The 16,746-nt window shown below is 48.5% G+C and overlaps 1 protein-coding gene across 1 annotated transcript; it reads right to left on the bottom strand.

Annotated features, from left to right (window-relative positions):
- Positions 1-233: 233 nt before the first annotated feature.
- Positions 234-12,516, bottom strand: LOC122390693 (histidine ammonia-lyase-like; the record flags this gene model as incomplete). The annotated part of the gene is given in 13 exon segments (XM_043383874.1): positions 234-482; positions 850-1,334; positions 1,682-1,804; positions 1,807-1,927; positions 2,224-2,408; positions 2,785-2,948; positions 3,278-3,344; positions 3,571-3,643; positions 4,100-4,174; positions 7,203-7,233; positions 7,393-7,459; positions 7,999-8,181; positions 12,237-12,516. Coding segments are annotated over 13 exon segments (1,923 nt in total), but the record flags the coding sequence as incomplete, so codon positions are not given.
- Positions 12,517-16,746: the final 4,230 nt, after the last annotated feature.

A 16,746-nucleotide genomic window follows, 5' to 3' on the forward strand; every position in this document is an offset into this window, starting at 1 on the left:
ATAGGATGTGCATGCTATTTCGCAACAAATTCATCGATTGTAAAGCTTCTTATAAAGACGAACCACCTTTGGTGACTTATTGGTCAAGAACGGTTACTCTAGTTATACCTCACCCAGACCATTTAACCTTCAGCCAGAGGGTTGAATTATTCTCCCGTGGCGCCGCTTTCCTACAGCGGTCTCCTCAGCCGCTGACCTGACAACCGTCGTGCTCACGGTCTCTCCCTCCTCACCTGCACCGAGTGGTAGTGATCCACGTGCAGTCGGACCGCCTGCCAGATGCGCTCCTCCTGCAGCAGCTCCGTGGCGGCGTCCATATCCGCCGCCATGTAGCGGTCCTGGTCCCAGGCGGCGACGCGCGAGCGCACCACCTTGTACACCTCCTCCAGGGGAACCGTGGTCTTCAGCGGACGCAGGAATTCAATGGCCTGACAGGCTGATAGCAGCTCGATGGCGATCACTCGCTCCACATTCTCAACCACCTGTCGAAGGGGGAAGGTGTTGAGGCTGAGTTTGACCTTGTGGGGTTAGGAAATGTTAGTCTGATCTGTGCATATGTTACCGGGAGATTGCAGAGCTAATGTCTATGATTGAATGATTAGTTTGAGCACCTGTCAGCGGTGTTACGTGCCGTTCTGGGATGTGATTCAAAAGTAAGCATGATGCGCTCGATCGTATGACACCTAGAGGATTCGGCTAATAAAAACGTCAAAGGGCAAGTCATCGAGAGCACGATCAGGAAATATGGTGAAAAAAAGTCTCGACAACTCTGTACAGAACGCGTGACCATCTCGTCCTCAAACTCTGGACGGGAATTAGCTCTTGTCTGCGCTGCCGGACAGTACCCACCATGAGTGCCTTGCGCGCGGCCCACGCGCCCATGGAGACGTGATCCTCTGTACCGGCGCTGGTCGAGATGCTGTCCACCGACGCCGGGTGGCAGAGCACCTTATTCTCGGAGACCAGCGCGGCGGCCGTCACGTGCGCCATCATGAATCCCGAGTTGAAGCCGCCATCCTTGACCAGGAAGGCCGGCAGCTCCGAGTAGGCCGGGTTACAGAGACGCTCCACGCGTCTCTCAGACATGGCCGCCAGCTCGGAGACTCCGATGGCCAGAAAGTCGAGCGCCTTGGCCGGGTACTCGCCGTGGAAGTTTCCGGCGGAGATAATCTCGCCTCGCTCGGGCAGCACCAGCGGGTTGTCGGTGGCAGAGTTCAGCTCGGTGGTCAGCCAGGAGCGACACAGAGCGATCGTGTCGTGCGAGGCGCCGTGTACTTGCGGGCAGCAGCGCAGTGTGTACGCGTCCTGGACACGGTTACAGTACCCGTGCGACTCTGCCGGGGTAGAGAAGGCGATGCAATGTTTGGCTGCTGATGAACATGACATGGGTTCACAATTCGCAACAGAAAACAGACGGTGGCAGTCTCAGAAGTAGGTTATTTTACCAAAGATATGTAACATTTTAACGGTGTTATTTTTAACCAAAAATAGCGGAAGCTGAACATATCAATATGCGCCTTATGAACTGAAGACAGCCATTTTCCAACTAAGCTTATTCCAAACCCCTTCAGTAGCTCATTTTTCAAACTTAACTTATTCGAAACCCCGTAAGTTGCTCGTTCGCCGACATTTCATTTAGGTTGACTTTCCGCCAGCAGCTCTCCCTCAGTCCGCCGCTTACCCGCGATCTCTGACGGATATGTATCCGAGTGGAGCAGCGCTCGGAGTCGACGAGCCACCTCAATCTGGCCTTTGTGCGGCCTCAGCTGGTGGACATCGCTGTCGAAGGCGCGGGACGTTCCTTGAGTACCTCCAGACTCATGGCGGCGACCACGTCTGCCTGGCGGGCGATGGAGCCGGCCCGCTCCACGGCCGCCGCGCCGATACTGGCGATCAGCTGGGTGCCGTTTATCATGCACAGACCGTCCTGTGGGGGACAGGGCACGGATCAGAGGTCGGGTCGATCACTCTCGCGCTGGGTAGGCAGTTCAGGTCACTGGTGCTAAATGACCGTTCAGGGCTCTGTCCTCGAGAGTGGTCAGAATAAGTGACTTTGCGCAACGATCTGGCCTGGTTTGAAGTCCGCAGAACTGCCTACACATCATCATCCATACGTGAGCGAGGATGCGTCTTTATTGCTGCTATTTTTTTCGTTAAATGCATCCAATGTTCAGTGACAACTCACCTCTAATCTCTACCTTAGAGCGCCAATAAATACCCTACCTTGTAGGAGAGTTGAATTGGCTCGAGGCCGTGCGCTTCCAGGACGTATTTGGCCTCTCCCCAGCCGGTCTTGGCGCTCCACATGCGCCCCTCGCCCATCAGGCCGAGCGCCAGGTGGGCCAGCGGTGCCAGGTCTCCGGAGGCTCCCACCGAGCCCTTCTCGGGCACCCACGACAGACACGACGCTGGGGAGAGACGGGGCTGATACTGTGAGGGAGAGAGGGTGACCGCGTCGGACACCATGTGTGTCGAGTCCTGTTCTCAGCTATGCAGTTAGCAAGCTGGTTAATGAATCATGATTGTGTATGTGTATGCACGAGTAAATTCATGGTCAGATGATGTGTTCAAACTGCTACAATAGGGCCACCATCACAATAGGGCCACACCATGAGTTCAACATTGGGAATATTGATTATCTTTGAGTGCGGAAAAGCTCATTGTGAAATACTTGCTCACTGTAAAAAAAAATCGAGTCAACTTTGCTGGAGAGGCACTTCGCGACCTGTCATTTAGGTGACTTCAGCTCCGACTGACGCTGTTGGCCCGCACGAAATATCTTACCGTTGAATGCGTCGATCATCTGGAACACAATCTTGGGCGCGATACCGCTGTAGCCTTTGGCCAGCACGTTGATGCGCAGCGCGAGCAGCATGCGCGTCTTCTCGGGGGAGAGGGGCTCACCGACTCCGGCCGCGTGAGAGCGGATCAGGTTCACCTGCAGGTCCCTGCGGTGGGCGGAGGGGGGGGGGGGTGCTGTCAGTTGTCACCGTATGTCATGAGGTGTGATGGTATGCTGCCAATTCAGTCAAATTGTATGTTGTTTATTTGCTGTTACCGTTGCCTTCGTAAATCGTCAAATGTAGATGTAAAACAAAGTGATTCGAGATGAGTCTCAGGTTTTTACGTCTTAGCACCGGCGCAAAAAATGACCGGGCAAGTAATGTTCGTACAGACATACTGTTATGGAAGTAAACATACAGAACTAATCCATGCCTTCAGTAACCCAGTAGGCACTTGGTGCTAATTAGAGAACACAAAAACGTGGAGAACTCACTGTATTTTGTCCTGCGAGATGGGGATGTTGGCGAACTTCCCCAATCCGGTCGTGATTCCATACACCGCTGACAGAAAAAAACGGATTCATTTTAGTCATTTATTCAATGGACTCATATAATAGAGTGCCGTATTTGGAGTCACCGTTAGGTATAAGCATTTACAATTCCATTTACCAATGAATTTGCGGATTGGCAGCAATGTAGCCCTGGTAGACGGGCAGTTGAAACACTGAATTGGTCCAATCATATAAGAGACGATTTGACTATGCCCAACGGCAATGTGTTTTCTTACTTTTCTTTTCCTTGACGATTTTGTCGACGAGCTCTCTCGACTTGAGTAGGAGATCTTCCGATTCTTTCGTCAGCTTTGAGCGAAGAGAGGGCGGAGGGCAATGTCAGCGTGAACGTAGCGAATTTTTTTTTTCACTCGATCTCATTAACAACCTATTATTCTTATTCGATATTTATATCGAATAAGAATTGACCTTTTCAGTCATTGACCTTTCAGAATTGAATTGAATGATAATCTGGCGGTTGTGATTTGCTATAAAGACATAAAAGGGTTAAAAAACGAATCGAGAATGGGATCTGACACCAAACTGCAGGAATTAGTCGCACGCTTGACGGTAGAAGAGTACCTATCTCTAGGAGTCTTGAACGAGTCCATAGTATGCAATAAAATGCAAGCGCCGCTGCTTCCAATAATTGTTAGCGGTTACAACACAAACAAAACAGATGCGTGATAAGTGAGTTATCTAACACCTAGGCATGTGAATAAAATAATTCAAATGTGGCGTGAGTTAAGCTCATTTCTGCTGTACCTTAATTTTGTATTTTCCCTTCCCGAGCTGCACGAGGTCGTCCGTCGACAGACTGTTGCCGTCCAGGTACATAATCTGAAAACAGGCTCAGTCAGACGGCTTCGCGCCAACATAGTTTGAGAGGAATTTTCGTCTGCCTTCACCACCAGCGACTCACCTGATAAGAAGCAAGCGCGCTTGCCAGAACACAGTATCGATCAAAAATCAGCTGATCGACATTTTCCGTGTAGCGATCATTCATCTCTCGACTCTCATCTATGACGCGATCGATTGACTGGGGGGGGAGTTATGTAGAATCTCATTTTTATATGCGTAACTATTGGTCCTATGTTCGAAATTCAAAAGGTGCTTGAAAGTCAAGGAAAATTGTTGAATTGACCTCGACTGACCTCGAGTCCCTAATGATAGCACGGATCATGTTATTTTCAGAAGATCATAGTGAAGTTCAGGGCGTGGTCAGGTCAGATCAGAAAAGGCCGGATGATAATCCTTCGATGGGAACACTAGCCTGTTGCTGTTTACGGCCCAAGTAGTGTTTATTTCTTGTTTCTACATGAGAAGTGGTTAACTACTGGCCTTTAAAAAAGATACGAGCATTTCCAACCCAAAGCACAAGCTAATTCCATGCACACTTTATTTTTATTTCAATAACCATGAGTAAGTTGGCTTTTACCGTACACTAAACAATGTGAACCGAACTATGTGTAATCAGTATTCATTTTAAATACAGAAAGTAAGGCCTTTTATGTACTGTTTTAACAGAAACACATATCACCACTGTCATATCTCGCCCAGCTGTTTAACACTGTGTTCCACTCGCGGTCGGTCCGCGGTCGTCCGTTCAGCTGAGCCAGTCGGCGCCGGACGAGGCCGGCGGTTTCGGCGAGCTGGTGCCTCCCGTGAAGTTGCTCATCCAGTCCGCGCCACCGGAGGCGGGCGGTTTGGGCGAGCTGGCACCGCCAAAGTCGCTCATCCAGTCGGCCGCGGCCGGCTTGGGCGAGGAGGCGCCAGACGGGGCCGGGCTACTGGCGAACAGGTCCGACATGAAGTCCTTGCCGGCAGCCGGAGAGGCCGGAGGTGCCGGCGCGGCCGGAGTCACGGGAGGTGTGTCGGAGTCGCTGCTGTCGTCGCTGCTGCTCTCTGAGCCCGCCTTGGCGGCTGGTGCCGGCGCTGGCTTGGGTTCCTCTACCTTGACCTCAACCTTTGGTGGTTCATCCTCGTCAGCCTTGTCCGACTTGGCTGCCTTCTTTGTAGCGGGTTTCGCCTTCGGTTTCGGCTTTGGTTTTGGTGCCGGCTTGGACTTGAATTGTTTCGAGGGAGATGGCGCGCTTGCTGGCTTCGAAGGAGACCTGTAGGCTCCCCCCGGACCAGGCGTCGAAAACTGTTGAGCCATATGGCAGCAACAGCAGCATGGCCTCCTTCTTCTCCTAGACCTCTGCCTTGGCTTTAGCTTGGGCTTGGGTGCAGGCCTACTAAGAGGTTTTCTCTGGGGTGATTTACGGCGCGGGGGACATTTTTTCGCAGGTGGTTTGCCAGACTCTTGTTTGCAACTCCTGTGAATGTCTTGAAATATTTCACAAGGCATACTGTTTAAAAGCTGAGCTGTTTGTGGAGGAAGTTTTGGGACCCACATAATGGGGAGGTTCATTGGGTCTGGAACACGCACTGTAATTGTTTGCTGGGGCACTGGAGACGGTGCTTCACTCGGACAGAGTTTGGCCTGGGGGTTACGTAAACGCTTTTCCATTGAAGCCAAGCCAATCGTGGGTAATTTAGGACGTTCAGGGCAAGGAAATCGCTTTCTTTGGTTGCAATCTTCTTCAGAATAATCGTCTCCTGAGCCATCAATGCCACATTCACCACACGCGGAGTATATTGCAGACATCCATTGTTCTACAGTAAATGGTATCTTAAGCACTCTTGGAAGAAGTTCTCTGGCCAACACGTCAAGCTCCTTATCAATTTTGCCAGACTTCTGGTTGGATTTTGTCTTCGCAAAGCCTGCCTGGTTGTAAGGCATTTGCCCTTGCATGCTGTTAGAACTGGTTGTGGCTAGACTATCACAGGAGCTCACACTACCGGCTTTCCTTCTATACATTTTTTGATTGCCCTGTGATAAAAACGTTTTCGCAAATAATTTACATACCGGCGCAATAGACTGTGAACGATTTATAGGTGGGGTGCCTGTCGAGTACATCTCATAACTCTTTAATTTTTTCAAAATGCATAAACATTTACTCAGAGATTTGGCGTAATAAAATGAGAATCGCCGAAATCTTTTACATTTGCTTTATTTTCTTCAGACATCACTCGTGATTATGGAGAACATGATCCCTCCCTTTTTGCAAAACACATGTTTACTGCGAATTGCGATCTTTACTTTTGGTATACTTTTGGTTTCCTTTCTTTACTTTCGGTTCACTACGGTAGTAGTTGCTATTTTTGCAGAGGAACCTGTCACTGGTCATGAAAAGAAACATTAAAACTGTACTGCTATAGGCCATAAGACTTGCTATGAATGAATAATGACGTCAATTACCAGCGACTGAATTGGGTATTTTCAAACACGACATAGGCGCTGAGGAGGGGGGCATTTGTTGTCCGTCTCTGATTTGCAAACTGGAAGGAACCAAGTTTTAAACCGATGGTTAAAATGTTAACGATGTTAAAAAGATAGTTCAGGAAATTTTCCTAACAGATCAGGCTTGGCATCACTGGGCCATGACTGGGCGATGGGATCACGGATCGGATCAAATAGTAATGTGTTGTTTCGCAATCATAGCATATTGCTGCAGCATCGTTCATTTGTGCTATGCCATATTAGGCAATGACATAATTCTAATATGAAGAATTGCAATGAGTCACATTTGAATTATGACATCACAGGTACGAGGTCAGATTACAACATAAACAAAAGAAATTCATTATGGTCGCAAAAGTAGCATATTTTTTACGAACTATTTTGCATTCATATTTCATCGGCGACATCGCCTAACCATTGCAGTAAGGACAATGTTCAAGTCAAGTCAACAGGCCAAGCGAAGGCAAACCAGCCTACCATCGAAGTGGTAACTGACAATAGTGCTCACTAAAATCTGCTTACCTGCGTCGGTTCCTCGCCATTTTGTGACTCACTGAAATGCGCCGTTAAGGAAATTTTCGGCACAGAAAACAAGCATATAACTTCAACAACTTTCACGTGTCTGACACGACACCAATACACAACACCAATAATCAATAGTTAACAATGACACATTATGCACGACTCCGCACGCACTCGTTTGAAAGGATACATTTGCTCGGGCACATATCTGATTTCGGCGCTCTCTGTGATGGGGTTGGGACGGTCGCTCTCCAGCACTGCAACATAGTCCATGGTTACACACGAGGATGTGACGGAAAGCTGCGAATATCAGAATACAGCAACATGACACAATGTGGACGATAGATCCGGATACACAACGAAACGGAGCGAGCAAGAAAAAAAAACTGAAGGTTACACCTAGATTATACATACATAGGTACCTCAGACCTGCGCATTAGTTACGTTTGTCCCCATTACAAGTGCGCTTTTGTCGATGCTCTATATGCATCAACTGGCATCAACTGCGTAGTGCATATATTTTACGACATGCCTCTTCGCAGTACTCTTTACACCGCATTGTGCTATGCGCATCTCTCAGTTTTAAACGAAGGTCAGTATTTATTATTCGAAAGTTCCCCGTCGTCATTTACCATGTAAAAATTCCCCGTTGTGATTTGCAAGTCCATTATTTCACGAAGCAATGACGTAGCAAACAAAGGTAAATCAAACATGTATGCCTGAACGGGGCCTCGTCTAGCAACGCAGATAATGTCCCTCTGCCAAGACCTGCGCTGCCCCCCCCCCCCCCACATACCGATCGAGACGAAGTCGTTATCATCCAGCACGTCCGAGACGAGGTCCTGTCGGTCGAGGATGGCCCCGCCGCGTGTTTTGCGCACCTCGGCCACCACCTGCGGTCGACCGGTGTAGGTGGCCGGGCGGAGCCGCTCATAGCGCCGCAGCGCCTCCTCGGACAGCCACTGGACGCTGACATTACCTGACGGGCCGACGGAGGACCGGAGAGAGGTCAGTAGGGGGTGAAAATGCAAGAGGTAACTGGAGGGGCCACTGGACACTGACGTTACCTGACGACCCGGCATCGGATGGGGCAGGGGTCAGTAGGAGTACATGCTTATTGCTTATGCAGGGTGCTGTAGGGATGCAGTGGAGGGGCCACTGGACGCTGACCTTACCTGACGGCCCGGCGTTGGGCCAGGGCAGAGGTCAGTAGGGTACAGGGGTGAGGTCAAAATGGCAGAGGTAGCTGGAGGGAGCACTGGACGCTGACGTTACCTGACGGGCCGGTAACGGACCGGAGAGAGGTCAGTGGAAGTGAGGTCAGCTGTCGGGGTGGCGCAGGCAGTCGGAAGGACCACTGGACGCTCACTCACTAACGCTCACTGGTGCCAGATAGAGGCGACTCGGTTTAAAGCGAAACTTCAATAGACTTCATGGAGGGTCTAGCCGGTTAAAAACGGCACAATTTCGACAACTCCTATTTGGTAGGCGCACGTGCAGGTACGGGCACCTGGATGCTTCAAGAGTAATCAATTTATGGGTGTAAGGGATAAAGCCACCCAGCGGAGAAAATGCTGTTGTAAAACAGACGAACTTTTGCGAAGAAAGTATCCTCTCAAAATAGTTACAGACCTGGCTTCCTCGCACTTCGTACTCCCGCATTCATCAATCAGCACTGGTTAAATCCTGATTTTGCGCTTATTCGTAACATTTGAGATCACGGCTTAACCTTCGCCCCAGTGCAGTGGGGGGGGGGGGGGCATATGTTACCACCCTGTCGCGTTTTTCGCGTGTGAATAAAAAACCGTGGCGCGTAGCGCCGCGCCGCTTAGGGTAGCTTTTTGTACATCAATTTTGGACAATGTGTGAAATTTTTGGCCCCAGGTCATGTCAGGTCAGGTCACCAGGTCAAGTTAACTGACCAAGCCTAACAAAGTTTGCAATCATGTCCAGCCTGCAGTGTTTGTCAGAAAGGTTTCAAACTTGGTGGATTGCATGATGTTATGGGCGCCTACAATTTGTATATCTCGGATTTTTTATATCCGTGACCTAAGGTCAGGTCAGTGGCGTGACCTTACCATTATAAGTCAATGGAGAAAAATGAAAATGCCTCTAGATCCGTATGTACGCATAGGAACAGTCCAAATATTTCAGAATCACAATGATTTGGACCATCCGTGACGACCAGGGTGTCGTTATTGCTGATAGCCTCTAGAAAGGTCATCCGAGGTCATTTGAGGCTACAAACAGATTTTTGCCAATAACTCTCGATCGGAAAGAGATAGAACGCTGGGGATGGTCTCATTGTGTTTGTCTTGCCGAGACGCATCGACTGATATGCAACATGACCTTTTCCGGTCAGGTCATGACCTTGACCTGAGGTCAAATTTTCAAGTTGACCTTTGCAAGGTCAAATTATAGTTCATTCGATGCGTCTTGGCGAGAGGAACACGATCCTGGCAATAGAAATGTCGTGGCTTTTTTTAGTCAAAAATTATTGTCGAAAAACACTTTTCGTAAAAACAGCTATTTGGAGTTTTTGCCCTCTGGAGGCTAAACCGTTGACCTGAGGTCAATTTTGATGATGATCTTATCGAAAGAAGAGTTCAAGAGCTATCGATTGCTTTTCCATGCGTTTTCCTAGCTATCATAGTTCCTGAGATAAATGCATGTTTTCGGAAAAATATAATGACATTTGACAAATTTTGACTTTTGATGACCTCCAGTGACCCCAATATTGCTCTAAGATGAAAAATGACCGAAATACTTTCAAACTTACGCATTGAGAGCTATCGATTGCTTTTTACCGCGTCTTTCTAGCCCTCTTAGTTTTTGAGTTAGAGGTGGGTGGTAACACATGCCCCCCCCCCCCCCACTAGGGCGAAGTTGGCTGAGACCGCCACTGGGGCGCGGGCTAAACCCGAGATACAACATTTAGCTCAGGGAACCATCTTTTTAACAGATCCAACGAATGTTGTTTGTTTGATTGGTTGATGACCGTTTAACGTGGAATAGTGACGCGTTATTAACCCTATTCCTGGCGGGCTCCGCCGGGACAAGAAACTGGCGGGGGGGGCCCGATTCGCCCCCCCCCCTGAGATCTCGAGAACGAAGCAAGATAGCGACAAACGGTAAACGGCATCGGATACGCACGGTCAAGATCTACAATTTTTACTAAGGTCATTTTCAGGTCAGGTCAAAGATGACGTCACAGGGGTCGAAAAAGTCAAAATGGCGGCGCTAGATATGGAGATAGTTTTTCTCGAATAACTTTCGAATTAGTCAATATAGGAACAAACTAAGGGCATCATCGTGATCCTCTCGTCAATCCGCATCGAATGATATATGTTGACCTCGCAAGGTCAAGGTCAAAGGTTGACCTCAGGTCACGTGACCTCGAGGTCATCATGTATATCATTCGATGCGTCTTGACGAGCTGAACACAATGAGACCATCCACGCGTCTGTATCTTGTTCCTGTACGGAGTTATTGGCCAAAAACCTTTGGTGACCTTTGATGACGTCACATGACCTCACAGCTGCCCAACAGCAAAACAGACCTCAAGGTAGTGAAGGTTGATCGTATATGAAGTCATGTATGGTATATGGGGCCATTCCGACCCGTTTTAGTGGTAAAAACAGGGAGTTGATTTTTCCCCCATTGACTTATAATGGGGAGGTCGCGAAACTGACCTGACCTTAGGTCACCGATATCAAAATTCCGAGATATACAAATTGCACATACTGGTACCCTAACTAAAGCCTGAAGAGAAGAAATTGATCGGTCAAAAACTCTAGCTCTGGCGTGATTGCAAACTTTTCTGAGGTAGGGTCACCAAACCGCCTCTGGTGACCTGACCTGAGGTCAGATCAACTCAAAATTTTCAGACATGTTGCGTAGAAGCCTTTTAGGAAAAGTCAGAAAATTTGAGCTTCCTAGCTCAACGCGTTTGGGAGAAATATCCAAAAAACCTCAGGGGGGGGGGGCTCCTGAGGCCCCCCCCCCCCGCCAGGAATAGGGTTAAGTACCGCCTATAGGCACAATGTCAAGCCATTACGTCATTCAGTCGACTTCCTCATATCTGTCTAGTTTTTAACAACACACTTTCTCAAAGGTGAACGATTCCCTTTAACCGGTTCCTTTGACGCCGTCGGCATAGATGCCTGCAAGACAAGACTTGGCAAGTTGCTTGACCCATGCGTGATTTAGGAGTATTCCAAGCTCACAACTGTTAGACCACACGAGCTTGTGCCTTTTTGTAACTCAAAGTATACGTATTGTTGAGTGCTAAAAACGTTTCTGTCAAAGCTTTCCTTCCAATAGAATATTCGCATCTTTTGCAAGGATATTCATACTTCATCCATCATATCCATGTGTTTTATCCATCATATTTCATGCTGTATACTTTTATCACAGTGTGTCTTGTTCTTAGTATATACTTTTATTAATTAGTCATATTTATATTAGGTATATTTTTATAGCAGGTATATTTTCACCATATTCATTTTTATTAGGTATATGCTTGTATTGTGTAGGCATGTAGCATGCAAAGCTAGTAGACTCTTATCTATTCTTGCTTTCGATGAATTCGTATGTTTTTGACTTCGCCTTTCAATGGGCACTGCCTGTTGGCGATGTTGTGAAATAAACAAATAAACAGATACAACGTAGGCCCTCACCTATTAAAAAGTGAAGTCATGGGCCACGGTTGTTAAACATAGCACGCTATATAAATATCAACTTGACGATAACTCGTCAGGCAAACAAGGGCCGATTTTATGGCGAGCTTTTATACTCGTATCTGTGTTACGTTTAGGTACTTTATCATTCACATGTGGCGGATATTGCAATTTGCCCGTGTTCGAAAATTAAATAAATTACATTGAAAGGTGGAGTAAGGTCTAAGTAAACCCCTTCTCTCTTTTCTGTCAATACTCTTATGTAGCAGCTAAGAAGCGTAGAGCTTTGCATGCCAACTGAGAGACCGAGAGGGTTTATTGTGAGACGACGCACAGCTAACTGTTTGGTACTCACCCTTCTGACAGGGGACCATGAGCCACTCGCCGCGCACCCTGACCGAAATCTTCACATTCTTGCCCTGACTGCCACCGTTCTCCGTGGGCCGTTCCGCCATAATTGCGAACAAAGACCAACTAACTGAGCCAATTAAATCACCACAACGTCTTACTGAAGATCGGTCCACTCGCGTCTACCGTGGTGTTCCCGACACCACCTCTTGATCAGCTGGTGACGATCCGTGCCCCCGCCACTGTCTGATGACGCCGGCTGTCGGCCCAGGGTCGACACCGGGGCTTGGCAGGGGCACGACAGGACCGGCCCCCGGCACCCACCAATGGGAGCACGCCGAGCCACGACGCAGCCGGACCGGACCGGGTATCGGGCCGACCGATCGGCGACGGAGACGGGTCACGAGGCCCGATGGCCGCCCAGATACGGGGGTGAGTGGACACCAGAGGACGGGCTGCTGCCGCCGGACGACAGTGACATGGGATGACTGACACGGGCACTGGCATAGACCGGAGAGACTGTGGGTGGGGTGAAGCAAACGGGAACTGTTATTGGCAGCTCTGGTTAGAGACTGTTAAGAGCTGATGATTTTGAAGCATGCACCAAATAGGACGCCAAGAAGAAGTGATAGGCACTATGCCCCCATAATGGCGAAACAGCGGTGCACCAAGGCACAGAGCCCTCCCCACTCCCTTGAACTGCAAGGAAAATAGGTGCTTGTCAATATCAAAAGGCTGTCTTTCAAACTGATTCTTCACAATCCTTTTCAAACTCGATAATTTATGTGCCGTTTTCGAATATTAGTTGTACTAATAAACGGTATACTCGCAATGATGCAAATGTGCCTTTTCGTGAGCATGAGGTACCAAATAGTACGAGAACGCATTCAAACTCAGTAGCGGCGGAACACCTTCAAGTAAGGGGGCACTGCCGACTTTTTGTCCCATTCTTTCCATGCAACGCCCATAGGGCTAATGTTAAAATGCCAAAATCAAAGGGGGGTACGGTGCCCCGGTGCCCTCCCCGTTCCGCCGCCTATGTTCAAACTGCCTCCCTGTCCTAATCGCTCAACTGACTAATTATATAAGCTGCCATGCTTTCGATGCGTAGCTCGTTAGTCGTTAGTCACTTCTACGGAGCGTAGCTCGTTAGTCGTTTATAAGACAGGTTTAATCGGTAGATAGTAGTGGCGTCCCAGCAGCACTAACGACCAACAATAATAAATATGGAATATCAGGACTCCGCTATCGATTGGCTCATAGGTGAGCAGACACACCCGATTTCACTTTGAACAAACTGAGCCAATACCGCGACATATAGGATTATATATCAGGACTATTCAACAAGTACCAGGGTACCCCATCCGATATTTACATAAGATACCCACGTAATGACTTGATTCTGCGCAAGTGACTGCTCAAGACAAGAAAACTGCGTCTGTCCATCAATAGCTAGGCCCGGCTGGTGCTTGGTGCCGGGTGCCAGATGGCCGCTGCGCTCGGCGGCGGTGCTGGGTCGCCGCTCTCTGGAACGACCGCTGACTCGTCTTTTTGATCTCGTCTTTGCGTTACCGTCTGGTAAGGCACTGTCAAACTCCCCAATATAACCTTTAACACTAACTGTCCGTATTCTAACAAAACTAACACGTGAATCCTTATCCGACCAATCCCGTTTGACAGTGCCATAAATTATAAATTGTTCAATGTGTGATTCCAAATTATATTCAATAAACGGAACGGAATGGAACGGAACGGAACGGAACGGAACAAATGCACAGAACGGTATCCTGGAGATTGCAAGAGATGCACAGAACAGCATCCTAGAGACTACATTAGACGCATAGAACAGTATCCTGGAAATTGCGACAGTCACAGAACATTGCCATAGAAACTGCAATAGACGCACAGAACATATCCTAGAGACTGCAACAGACGCACAGAACAGTATCCTAGAGACTGCAACAGACGCACAAAACATATCTTGGAGACTGCAACAGCAGCACAAAACATATCCTGGAGACTGCAACAGGCGCACAAAACATATCCTAGAGACTGCAACAGACACAAAGAACATAGCCGGGAGGCTGCAACATACGCACAAAGCAGTTTACTGGAGACTGCATTAAACACAGAACAATATCCTGAAAACTGCTTCCCACATAAAAACAAATATCCTAAAAATAGCGTTAGAAAAAGAGAAGAATATCTTCGCGTTCGATGTCTCTCGGACGACGAAGATTCTACGCCGTTCGGCCAATCACGTTCCATAACCGCAGCCGAGCCCCATCTGACCATAGTATTCTATGACCGTGCCTCTGACCTTGAGCGGGATTGGCCGGACGACGTAGAATCTTCGTCGTCCGAGAGACATCGAACGCGGGGTAAGTTAGAGAACGCGTAAACGGTAAAACTAACAAAGCCAGGCGACAAATGTCAAAATTAAACCAATATAAGAGTCATGTAGAATTTTGAAATGCCGACCATTCTCCTCAACACTTCTTATAACTATAAAGAAGCCATCCCTGTTGAGTCCTTTTTGGAGGTCGTCTGCTGCCTTTCTAACATGCAAATGGACATACGATCAAAAATTACGATATCAAAATGCCGATTAGAATAGATGTTTTTCGGCTTGGTTACCGGTGCTCAAAGTCACCCACCAGCCTAGAAGGCATCATCTATACTCCCCATCACTTTTTGGTTCTGTAACTGGCTGAAACCGGAATGGCCCGGCACGTGCGCGGTGCGGGCCGGGCTCGCGGTGAGTCCCCAGTGTCGCTGGAAACACCGAGTGGGGTCGGATGCTGCGACGTTCGGGCTGTTCGCCGATGCTGATGCGAATAAATGCATGGTATGCACATGACGTGTGTCTGTGGGTGAATGTTGTATGCAAACCAAATGCGTCACGTCAACAACAAATCCTTTGACTACGTCTTAGGTACGTGGAATAATCACCGTTTCAAACTTCACGCTTCACGGTTCACCCCCCCCCCCCTCCCATCTATCCCCGGTGCGATTGGCGTCGAGCATCGGCCCGGCGCGGGTTAATGAAGGTTGTCAAGAGCTTAACCCGCGCCGGGCCGGTGCTCTGAGATTCCGCGCCGGGCCGGGTGTCTGAACACCCCCTTCTAACTCGGCTCCTGGGCCACGTAGCGACACGCGGTAAGCGGCAATCGAAAGAACGTCCAAAATAAGGACGAAAACACCTGGTCATTTTTTCGGTCAGGTCAAAGGTCAGGGCACCAGAGGTCACCAAAGGTAAAATGTTGACTATTTCAACCTTTTGGAAACTGCCAACGGCTATCTCGGGAACCGATAGAGCTACAGCGCCGCAGAAAAGCGCATTCGATAGCCCTTTTACAGACCTTTCTGACTAATGTTCTCAGATTTCACCTCAGGTCAACGGTTTAGCTTCCAGAGTGCAAAAACTCCAAAAATAGCCGTTTTTACGAAATCGTTTTTTTTTCGGTAATAACTTTTGACTCAAAAGAGCCATGACATTATTTTTGCCAGCATCGTGTTCCTCTCGTCGAGACGCGTCGAATGAACTATAATTTGACCTTGAAAGGTCAAGGTGAAAATTTGACCTCATGTCAAGGCATGACATATCAGTCGATCCGCATTCCGCAACGTCGAGCCGAACACATCTAAGGCGTTTTCAGCGCTCTAGCACGCCTCTATCAGAAGTTATTAGCGAAAAACTGTTATATTCTGTTCGTGACCTGAGATGGCCTCGGGGACATAACGAGGGGTCACAGTTGTTATTTTCCGGTTCAGTGTGTCAATTTTACCTACATATCAATGTTTGAGAGTGTCTAGAATAGCGTTCGAGCAAAACAGACGCTTTTCAATTTTCTCCCATTGACTTATAATGGAGAGGCCGCAATATTGACCTGACCTTAGGTCACCGATATCAAAATTCCGAGATAAACATTTGATAGATATTGTTGCTCTAATCAATCGCTGAAAGTTTCAATGCAATCGATCAATCGGAAGTGATGTAGCTATGACGAGCATTCTCATTTTTTTCTGAGGTGTGGTCACTTGGCGTGACCTGGTGACCTGACCTAAGGCGACCTGGGTCTGAAATTTTCACAACATGTGCGGAAAAGATGCACAAACAGGTGTGCCAAAAACCGCAGGGGGGTGTTCAAACACCCCCCCCCCCCGGCCCGGCGCGGGTTAACCATAAAAGGCTACAGTGCAAGATTGGTGTGAGCTCTATACGAACTCAAAAACAATTTTGCATTTGACAAATATTTGTGTGTGACTCCTTTGAGGATTATTCGAGAACGGATGGCCGAAGCATAGCATAATTTTTCGGACGAATTATCCCCTATGGCATTAAACTGCACCTGCAGCGCTACGAGCTCCAGTTCGGCAGGAGGGTCTCCTCATTTCGCGCAGCTTCTGCCTGGATCAGGCAGTAGGCACGTAGCCACGAGCCCAGGGAGGGGCCACAAGTCGCGGCCTAGTGTCGTACGCGCTCCAAAACGGAAAACTTCTCGGAGCTGGCCCAC

Source organism: Amphibalanus amphitrite, unplaced genomic scaffold, assembly GCF_019059575.1.
Source record: "Amphibalanus amphitrite isolate SeventyFive unplaced genomic scaffold, NRLGWU_Aamphi_draft 000405F_arrow, whole genome shotgun sequence".
Taxonomy (NCBI): domain Eukaryota; kingdom Metazoa; phylum Arthropoda; class Thecostraca; order Balanomorpha; family Balanidae; genus Amphibalanus; species Amphibalanus amphitrite.